This window comes from Hevea brasiliensis, chromosome 18 (assembly GCF_030052815.1).
Source record: "Hevea brasiliensis isolate MT/VB/25A 57/8 chromosome 18, ASM3005281v1, whole genome shotgun sequence".
NCBI lineage: Eukaryota > Viridiplantae > Streptophyta > Magnoliopsida > Malpighiales > Euphorbiaceae > Hevea > Hevea brasiliensis.
The window spans coordinates 38,233,067-38,244,407 of NC_079510.1; the positions used below are offsets into that span (position 1 = coordinate 38,233,067).

General features: G+C 35.2%; 1 protein-coding gene across 1 annotated transcript; it reads right to left on the reverse strand.

The window, feature by feature from the left end:
* Positions 1-2,118: 2,118 nt before the first annotated feature.
* Positions 2,119-10,592, reverse strand: LOC110662864 (uncharacterized). The gene is made up of 6 exons (XM_058140880.1): positions 10,504-10,592; positions 10,318-10,411; positions 4,389-4,460; positions 3,887-4,053; positions 3,420-3,531; positions 2,119-2,612 (listed from the first exon to the last, which is right to left on the reverse strand). The coding sequence occupies exons 2-6, from the start codon at positions 10,357-10,359 to the stop codon at positions 2,391-2,393; spliced, it is 615 nt and encodes a 204-aa protein (XP_057996863.1). The 5' UTR covers positions 10,360-10,411; positions 10,504-10,592; the 3' UTR covers positions 2,119-2,390.
* Positions 10,593-11,341: the final 749 nt, after the last annotated feature.

Sequence of the window (11,341 nt, forward strand, 5' to 3'; positions counted from 1 at the left end):
GATTAATTAAGTTCTTATTACAGTATGAGCTTGAATTTGGAACCATAGTTTTAATAATGGGAGTTAAACCTAAACCGAACCGATTACCTTCAGTAAAGTAAAACAAGGAGAGCGCCATGATACCCTTAAAAGAAGGCACGCCATCATATCAACTTTTGACATTTGATTACAATAATTTTTATACATATTCTACCAACTATATTATTACATATACTATTTCATTTATTACATTATATTATATTTTATTTATATAAAATGGTTAATAATTATTAATCTATCATTATTAAAAAAATTTTAACTTCACCTACTTATAACTTAAAGAATTAATGGGCTGAGCAAAATGTGTAAAGGCCTGGGATACCTCCTTGGAAATGCAGAAAAAAAAAAAAGAATTAATATTATTAATAATTTATTTTATTAATATGTATAATTAATTATTAAATTAATTTTCTATTTTATTTTTATATAATAAAAGTAAATAATTTTTTTCTATTTATTGTCATATATAATTTTAATATATTAATTTTATTTTTCATTAATATGAATAAATTTATCATTATAAAAATTTTTAATTTTAAGTATTTTTATTATAAATAATTAAATATTGTTATTTGAATTTCTAATTATTTTCTAAAAAAATATTTAAATATTAGAACTTAATTAAATCTATTTTAATAAAAATCTCTCTGTCTTTAGAGATTTTATGATTGAATCAGATTTAAAAACATTGGCTTTAATTTCTGAAATGTACCTTCTCAACTCAATTCAACTAAACTTTTATCCTAAAATTTTGGAGTCGGCTATATGGATTCTCTTTCTCCACTCTAAATGATTTTGAGTTAAATCATCGAAAATGTGTAATGCTTCTAGATCATGTTGTACTACTCTCCTACAAGTCAGTTTAGGTCTACCCCTTCTTTTTTTTTCTATCATTTATCCTAATGTGCTCTACTTGTCTAACTAGAGTTTCCGTATGTTTACGCTTCACATGACCAAACCACCTCAATCTCCCTTCTCTCAACTTATCCTCAATTGATAACACTCCTACCTTTTCTCTGATACTCTCATTACGGACTTTATCTAGTCTAGTATGGCCACTCATCCACCTTGACATTCTCATCTTCGCAACTCTTATCTTAGACACATACGACTCCTTCAGTGTTCAATACTCACTACCATATAACATAATCGGTCGTATGACTGTAGGGTAAAATTTTCCTTTCAACTTATTGGGAATCTTGCGATCACATAAAACTCCCGTGGCACGTCTCCACTTCAACCATCCGACTTTAATCCTATAACTAACATCCTCCTCATATCGCCCATCTACTTAAATGACTGATCCGAGATATTTAAAGTAATTACTTTGGGATAGTATCACTCCATCCAAATTAACTCATTTCCAATCACTAGTTCGGCCTTCAATGAACTTGCAATGCATGTATTCTGTTTTTGTTCTACTTAACTTAAAACCCTTTGACTCTAGAGTACTTTTACAAAGCTCTACCTTTCTATTAACTCCTTGGGTCTCATCTATCAAAACTATATCATCCGCAAATATCATGCACCAAGGAATACTCTCTTGTATATGTTTCGTTAATTCTTCTAAAACTAATATAAAAATATAAGGACTTACAACTGAACTTTGGTGTAATCCAATTGAGATAGAAAAATCTCTTGTATCCCCTCCCACTGTGCGCACAATAGTAGTTGATCCTTCATACATATCTTTCAACACTTGTATGTAACTAATAGACTCTCCTTTTGTTCTAACACTCTCCATAAGACATATGAAATGTATCTTCATTAAAAAAAAAATGTAAAAGGCCCTACTTTGCTTCCCTAGCACCCAAACCGAGCACAACGGTAATTCCTGTTGGCAATGTTTTGTAAACGCACAGAAATATACAAATTCATAAAACGTGTGAAGTATGCTAGCATATAAAATCTCAGAAGCTATCTACACATTATGTCACAACTCACAACATTGAGAATGTCGTGTTCATCCTACAAAAATTCAAAATATGACATCTGTTTTTATACTTACATCGCGATATATTTGCATACAACATTGTAAGCATAATTTTATCTACATTCTGGATGTAAACAATCAGTCAATAGATGAAACTCGGCATTGCAATATCGTGAAATAAGTTGTCGCCAGGGCAACTTCAGAGCTTCAAACAAGCATAAGTTTAATTGAAATGTACGCACTAAATGTTTATAAAGGGATTCAGGAACCAGGAGCAGAGTTCTCAATTTGTAACAGATGGGGACAAGACCATTTATGGTGACTACATACAGAATAAAAATGCATCCATCTGACAGTCACGCATATTAGATCTTCCCAATTTCACCTGGTTACTTCTACCATTTCTCGTATCACATTTTTACTCGGTCACTTCTGCTTCAGCTTCTTTCTTTCTGCCTTTTCTCATATCAATAGCGCCTTGCAGTTGCTGCTCAGCTTTTTTCTGAGCTCGAATCAAGGCTCGTCTAGCACGCGGCCGCATCTCTCGTATTGTTCTAGGAGGTATTACATATGGCTCAAGGGGCCAATCACCAAAAGGGTGCTCACTTCCAGCAAAAATCCTCAATTTTCTATCTCTATCCTACATCCATAAAAAGATCAATTCTATATAGCAATCTACTTCTGAAATGCTCCAAGCCATATACTTGAACTGAACAAAATGGAATTTTAGTTAGTAAAACAAATTTGCAATATCTATTATTATAGATTCAAGATGCGGCAACACATCCAAGGCTTACAACCAAAGGGAGAAAAGGCCACCAAGAGCATCATTCGATTGAGTCTAATCCAACAGTCAGCTCTCCATTTATTTCAGAGGAGAAACTAGATCCAAGAAAAAACATTGATAGAGATCATGTCCCACAATTATGTATCAAAATTTACAAGGAAAAAACCTACACAAGTGAGATTTGAAATGCATGAGATTGTAAGTAGAGAAACCCCATACTTCAGACTTTGGAGCTCCCAACCCAGTATGAACTAAATCTGGCCTAATTAGGATTTCAGGTTTTATAAATTTTCACAAAGGATTCTGTTGTATTATCCATTTTCAATGTTTTGTTAAGTGTGCAAGGGTGGCTTTATGGTTCTTACTTTTGACAGGTTCTCTTTTTATGTCTTGTACATCATTATTATTGTAGTGGATTCTGCCAAAGTACATAAATTTGTGTCTTCTATCTTTGTTGTTCTTTGTTTCGCACCTGTACAAAACTAGAGTTTGCCTCAACATTCTTCTCCATGACTACAGCAGTAGAAAAACTGGTAGCAATATGGCTCTCACTTGCAGTGGGAGGTGGGTGTGATTGAAGACAGAATACTAGAAAGATGTGTCAGAAGACAAGAAAGATTAGTATTTCAGGTCAATAGAAATGCTTGGTAAAGTACTAACATCACGCAGTTTGTTTCTAGGAAGCATACGCAACACTGCTTTCCGAATTACTTCTGTAGGGTCCTTAGCCATCTGATCCTTTAAGCTCCTTTCCTTGAGATGGCCCACATACCTATAGGAAACATATAATTTCAACATCAAGACAAGACTTAACGTCAAGGAATGCATAAGGGGAGGCACTAGGTTCCAGTAATACATAAAACCACATTCAGCTTCTTTCAATTGGATAAAAATTGAAAAATGAAACTATATTCTGTGAGATGTAACAATTTTACTTGGAATCCACAATAATTCTCTCAAAATATCATTGTTTACATATTTTGGATACCTTGGACATTTGTTTATGGCAATTACAATCTTGAAACACTCAACGATAAGTAATAACAAATTTTGATTATTTATTTCCTTATTACATCCACCATTATGTAATAAGCATGGTTCTTAGGATATGAAAAGATGATACTTGCCTAGTGTGCCAGCGATAAAATTTATCCGTCATCTTTCTCCCTGTAACACATACATCCTTTGCATTAAGCACGATGCACATATCCCCATCATCACGATATGGAGCATATGTAGGCTTATCCTTGCCTTGAATTACTGTTGATATTTGAGACGCTAATCTTCCAAGGACCTACAAGAAAGTGGATACATGTTAATATTTCCAAACTTCAAGAGCCAAAGAAAATAGAGTACGATACCAAACAATTTCATTTGAGAAAGACAAGTAAATAAACAAAACCAAATCAACAAATTAGTTACTTCAGCAAACCTTCCATCTGCTCTCAGTTGGGCTTGTTTCATAAACAATTCACTAAATCACTCAGATTATCATTTTCCCAAATCAGAGTAGAAAGACACGCATCATCACTTTTTCTCATTAAAAATGGTCAGTATAGCCAACTTTTTCTAACCTACTAGTCTATCAAATCGCACAAAACCCAATGATGAAAAGGAGGGCAGGACCACCTGGCCTTTGGCATCAAATACTCTCCATCGCAAACCTTCCAGGTTGATACGTCTGAGGCCAGCAAGTGCTTTCTGCAAGCATACAAGAAGGAAGGTTCAGTTATTGATTGGAATAATTGTTAATGTCAATTATGAATTAACAAGTCATAAGTCAATGCAATTGTTATGGAAAGTCAATCACTATATTATTTCTCTGTATATTCTGTATTCTGTATTCCTATTTAGGATTTCTTATTTAGGATTTCTTCCTAATTAGTAGAACACAATTATAGGAATCAATTGTATATATATACCCATGTACAGATTAATTGAAATCAATGAGAATCATCTCTTTCTACATGGTATCAGAGCAGGTCATCAATCTAGGGTGACTATTTGTTCTCACTACCCAGCTCAGGAGAGACCTTGGCCGCCGACCGGCCGTTTCAACCCCGATCAACATCGCCGGCGTCGCCTCAACCCCCTCATTCCACCACTGTGTGCTGTTGCCTGATCCAGTACACCATTAAAGGACTTCTGAGACAATAAGAATGTTATTTCTGATGTGATTCCGGTGATGACTAAGATCACGGAACACAAACTTAATGGTTCGAATTACCTGGAGTGGAGTAAGACTGTTAGGGTCTATTTGCGTAGCATTGATAAGGATGATCACCTTACTAAAGATCCACCCACTGATGATACACGACAAACTTGGCTAAGGGAGGATGCTCGGTTGTTTTTGCAGCTTCGGAACTCGATTCATAGTGAGGTAATTAGTTTAATTAATCACTGTGAATTTGTTAAGGAATTGATGGATTACTTAGATTTTCTGTATTCTGGTAAAGGGAATATCTCCCGTATTTATGATGTTTGTAAGGCATTCTATCGTGCTGAGAAAGAGGATAAGTCTCTCACGGCTTATTTTATGGATTTTAAACGGGTATATGAGGAACTTAATGTATTGTTGCCTTTTAGTCCTGATGTGAAAGTTCAGCAGGCACAACGGGAGCAACTGGCTGTTATGAGTTTTCTTGCAGGCCTTCCTTCGAGTATGAGATCGCTAAATCTCGATTCTCTCGCTCGAGATTTCCTCTTTGCATGAAACGTTCACACGGGTCCTTAGTACAGAGAGTACTCAATCTTCACAGACTGCCAGTAGTGCTCTTATTAGCCGTAATCCAAATGGACAACAGGTTAATAGAAGAGGAAGTAGAGGAGGAATTACAGCAAATGTATAATCAGCGTAATGGAGAGGCTAGTTCTAATCAGGACTCAAGAGGAGTCATTTGTTATTATTGCCATGAGCCTGGCCATACAAAATATAATTGTCCGCAACTTCAGAGGAAAAATCAGCGGTCACATATGGCAAATATGGCAGCAGAGAATTCTACAGTATCTTCCTCTGAGAAAACTATTTTGGTATCTGCAGAGAATTTTGCACAATTTTCCCAGTATCAGGCATCTCTAAAGCCTACCAGTTCCCCTGTCACTGCGATCGCTGAGTCAGGTAAATCCTCTACATGCCTTGTGTCTTCCTCATCCAAATGGGTTATTGATTCTGGTGCGACAGATCACATGACAGGTAATTCTAGTCTTCTATCTGCTTTTCAGTTTAATCTCACTTCCTCTACTGTTACTTTAGCTGATGGTTCTACTTCTTGTGTCATGGGTTCTGGAACTGCGAACCCGACTTCGTCAATTTCTTTGTCTTCTGTTTTGTGTCTACCAAAATTCTCTTTTAATCTATTTTCTGTTAGTAAACTTACTCGTACCTTAAATTGTTTTGTTTCCTTTTTTCCTGACCAGTGTTTGTTTCAGGATCTTACGACGAAGCAGATTATTGGTAGAGGACGCGAGTCAGGTGGTCTCTACATTCTGGAAAATCATGTACCGCGGTCGCTTGTTTGCTCCAGTACACCTCTTGAAGCTCATTGGAGATTGGGTCATCTTTCTTTGTCTACCATGAAGAAGCTGTGTCCTCAATTTCAATCTTTATCAGTACTAGAATGTGAGTCGTGTCAGTTTGCAAAACATCATCGTTTGCCTTCTGTGTCTAGAGTCAATAAACGGGCTTCATCCCCTTTTGAGTTAGTTCATTATGATGTTTGGGGTCCTTGTTCTGTTACTTCTAAAACTGGATTTCGTTATTTTGTTACTTTTGTTGATGATTACTCTCGTGTTACTTGGTTATATTTAATGAAGAATCGTTCTGAGTTGTTTTCTATCTTTTGTGCCTTTTGTAATGAAATCAAAACTCAATTTAATATTTCTGTGCACATATTAAGAAGTGACAATGCCAAAGAATACTTTTCAGCACAATTTCAGTCTTATATGACACAAAATGGCATTCTTCATCAGTCTTCCTGTGTGGATACCCCATTCTAAAATGGCGTGGCCGAAAGAAAAAATCGGCATCTTCTTGAGGTAACTCGTGCTCTTCTTTTTCAGATGAAAGTACCTAAACACTTTTGGGCGGATGCAGTTTCTACGGTATGTTTTTTGATCAATCGTATGCCGTCTTCTGTCCTTAATGGGGATATTCCTTATACTGCTTTGTTTCCTACAAAATCTTTGTTCCCTATTGAACCCCGTATTTTTTGTTGTACCTGTTTTGTGCGTGATGTTCGTCCACAGGTTATTAAATTGGATCCAAAATCTCTCAAATGTGTCTTCCTTGGGTATTCCCGGCTCCAAAAAGGGTACCGTTGTTTCTCTCCTACTCTTAATCGTTATCTTGTTTCTGCAGATGTCACATTTTATGAGTCCACTCCATCTTTTCCTCCATCATCCGTGTATGAGAGTCGGGGAGGAGGATGATCTCTTAATATATACCGCCCAACCAATGTCTAGTCCTCTCCCACACTGTTCCTTCGTCTCTAGACCTACTCGACTTCCCGTTGTTCATGTTTATTCCAGAGATTGAGATTCCCGACTCGGATCCTCCACCGGCTACTTCGTTGGGAGATCCTGCACCTCATACCGATCATGATTACGATCTAGACTTACCCATTGCTCTTCGTAAAGGTAAACGTTCATGTACTTACCCTATCTCTTCTTTTGTTTCTTATAATCAATTGTCTTCTTGTTCTCGGTGTTTTGTTACTTCTTTAGACTCTGTTCCTATCCCTAATCGTTGGTGAGGCACCTTTGTCTCATCCTGGTGATGTCTTTGCTATGAAAGAGGAAATGGAGGCTTTAGATGCTAATGGTACATGGGAACTATTGCCTTTGCCCACCGATAAGAAAGCTATTGGTTGCAAATGGGTATTCTGAAAGGTAAATCTCGATGGTTACGTGGCTAGGTTAAAAGCACGCCTTGTAGCAAAAGGATATGCTCGGACATATGGGGTTGATTACTCGATACTTTTTCTCCTGTAGCTAAACTTACTTCTATTCGCTTGTTTATCTCTTTAGCGACTACATATGATTGGCCCTGCATCAATTGGATATCAAGAATGCTTTCCTTCATGGTGATCTTCAGGAGGAGGTGTATATGGAGCAACCACCTGGGTTTGTTGCTCAGGGGGAGTTAGGTAAAATTTGTAGGCTTCGGAAGTCTCTTTATGGCTTGAAACAAAGTCCTAGGGCCTGGTTTGGGAGATTCAGTGAAGCAGTACAGGAATTTGGTATGCAAAATAGTAAGTGTGATCACTCAGTATTTTATAGGCAATCTGAGGTGGTCTAATTCTCTTGGTAGTCTATGTGGATGACATTGTCATCACCGGGAGTGACTCTGCAGTATTTCATCTCTTAAAACCTTCCTCCAAACTCGGTTGCACCAAAGACTTGGGATTGTTAAAGTATTTCTTGGGTATCGAAGTTATGAGAAGTAAGAAGGGTATTTTCTTATCTCAAAGAAAATATGTCCTCGATCTATTGACAGAGACAGGAAAATTAGGTGCTAAGCCTTGTAACGCACCAATGACTCCAACTTTACAAATCATAGCGGGGATAGTGAGTTGTTTGAAGATCCAGAGATACAGGAGATTGGTAGGAAAATTGAACTACCTTACAGTCACTCGTCCTGACATTGCTTATGCCGTTAATGTGGTAAGTCAGTTTATGTCTTCCCCAACTGTTGCTCATTGGGAAGCCTTGGAACAAATCTTGTGTTATCTGAAGGGCGCTCCAAGAAGAGGTTTGCTATATGGTAATCATGGGCATTTGAATATTGAATGTTTTTCAGATGCCGACTGGGCTGGATCTAAGGTTGACAGGAGGTCAACTACTGGATATTGCGTTTTTATTGGAGGAAATTTGGTGTCTTGGAGAAGCAAGAAGCAGAGTGTAGTTTCTCGATCTAGTGCTGAATCCGAATACAGAGCCATGGTACAATCAGTATGTGAGGTAATGTGGATACTTCAATTACTAGATGAGACAGGTTTTAAGACCTCCCTGCCTGCGAAATTGTGGTGTGATAATCAAGCTGCTCTTCACATTGCTTCTAATCCGGTGTTTCATGAGCGGACCAAACATATTGAGATTGATTGTCACTTTATTCATGAAAAGATTCAACAACAGATCATCTCAACATGACACATCAAAACTGGAGAGCAGTTAGGAGATATTTTCACAAAAGCTCTGAATGGAGCTAGGATTGACTACATTTGTAACAAGTTGGGCATGATTAACATCTATGCTCCAACTTGAGGGGGAGTGTTATGGAAAGTCAATCACTATATTATTTCTCTGTATATTCTGTATTATGTATTCCTATTTAGGATTTCTTATTTAGGATTTCTTCCTAATTAGTAGAACACAATTATAGGAATCAATTGTATATATATACCCATGTACAGATTAATTGAAATCAATGAGAATCATCTCTTTCTACAGCAATAATAACTAAAGGTATGCTGCATCATCCATGCTGAAAGTATGAGGTATACCATAAAAAATCTGTCAAGCACACATTGATATATGAGTGTTTTGTCTCTTTCAGGATGTCCTAAAAATTTATGTTATCTGTGGCAGGTATAAAATAGAACACTTTAGTTCCTTCAACAAGTATCCTTATACTGATATTTAATTAAATGTGAAATAGTAGTTACTTTAAAACCAAGAGTAATTCTAGTGAACTGTACTGGTTTCCTTGAATTATATATATTTTATTTGACTGCTTGAAATATACAAATGGTGCACCACCTAACCACATGGGTAATGCAGCCCCAAGGAAACAACAGGAACTAAAACACACTCACACACAGAAAAATAAACACAAAACAAAACAAGAGATGATACAAGCTTGAACAAACAAAGTAAACCATTCATCTGAACCACCTGTAAAATTTGAAATACAGCTTAGGTAAGACATCCATTTCACGTATAAGAAAACAAAAGAGAAAAAGCATTTGCTCGTGTAAACAAGTAGGGTAGGCAAGATGAACCAAAAAATTGAACCATGGACCGATGAAAACAGCAAAAAACCAATCCGAAAAGAGGGTTAACTTAACTGATTAGTTTCAAATGGTTGGGTATACGAATTTTATTTTGTAAAAACTGATAGAAATCGATGTCAACTGTTTAGTTAAAAAATAATGTACTGGTTAACTGAACCAGCCATCCCTAGTAACAATTCATCCAAGAACACACCTGCAGAACCAATGTGGGACGCATCACTTACCAATGCTATCTTTCTGTGAGAGTCATCAAGGAAAGCAAAACAAAATCTTACTTTTTTTATGTTAACCTCTATTCTAAACAAATAATCCATGAAGCAGGAAAGGATCTTGTCACACCAGAAACTTTCACGAAAGCATCTATATCCGTGGTTATACAAATATGAGTGAAAGTCAAGTCATTCAGTGCATTTTCACAAACACTTAGCGTGCTCAAAATGAAACTCTAATTTGATATCGAACTAAGGATTAAAGAATTTGATTTATACAGCCAAATAAGAGAAACGAATATGCAGAAAAAATGGGTAATTAAATATAAAAAGAAGTACCTTCATGTTGCCATTAAAAGCGGCAGCTGCTTGGCTTGCCATGTTTCCTCTACACAGTGAGTTTTCTCGTTTGTCACACCAAAATCATTCACCTCTGTAAACACCAAGCAAAGAACTAATACTACATATATCGATTTATGCATAGACAAAATTTTAAGAAAAGAATATTGAGTTTAACATGGATACCTTGGGGAGTAGTAGGGCTTGTTTGCAAATTGCAGAGGAACGAAAACACAGACAATGAGGTTTAGCTATGGCGGAGAGCAAACCGTCTGGGCTGGGTTCTACTTGGCCCAATATAAGGCCCAACAAAATATATTAGTTAATTTTTTTTTTGACAGCAGTTAATTCTTTTATCATTCTTAATTTTTTTATTTTAAGAAGACGGATTTATGGTTTCATTATGGGTAAATTTCACTATCCCTCAGTTTGTGTGATTACACCCTTACTAATAATAACAGGTTTCTAAATTCAAAAAATAAAATTGCTCTTTTACCTTTTTTTCCTTCTTTTTTTTTTATCTTTATTATTAAATTAATTAATAATTATTGCCAATAAAATTATTTTATTTTAACTAATTTTGTTAATAAAATTATTTATTATATTTGTTATTTATTATTAATTAAAATTAATTTGTAACAACATGAAAAAATAAGAATATAATAATAAATTTTAAATTTAAAAATAATATTTTATTAATATATGATATTTTATCAATATTTATTTTTATATAAAAAAATAAATAATAAGTAATAATTTATCAATTTATTTTGATTAAATATTAATTTAGTGTTAGTTAAAAATAATAAAATGAATCTGAAAATTCATTATGATATGTTAAACAAACTTTTTTTGAAATAAAACAAAAGTTGAGGTATTTTATTTTAACAAATTGAAGTCAAATAACTGAAATGAAATAATTATCTAAATTGAGGACAATAATGCAATTTACTCTATTTTAAGAAGTGTTAGAGTATAGAAAAGGACTTTTTCTCTTTTGAGAGTAAGTTATTTTTCTTAAAAA

Bases quoted from the DNA above. Each gene is read 5' to 3' on its own strand.
- LOC110662864 (XM_058140880.1), bottom strand. From the start codon at position 10,359: ATGGCAAGCCAAGCAGCTGCCGCTTTTAATGGCAACATGAAG. The intron at 4,461-10,317 runs GTACTTCTTTTT...GTATGCTTGCAG, and splicing joins CTTTTAATGGCAACATGAAG to AAAGCACTTGCTGGCCTCAG. The intron at 4,054-4,388 runs GTGGTCCTGCCC...ACTTTCTTGTAG, and splicing joins TATTTGATGCCAAAGGCCAG to GTCCTTGGAAGATTAGCGTC.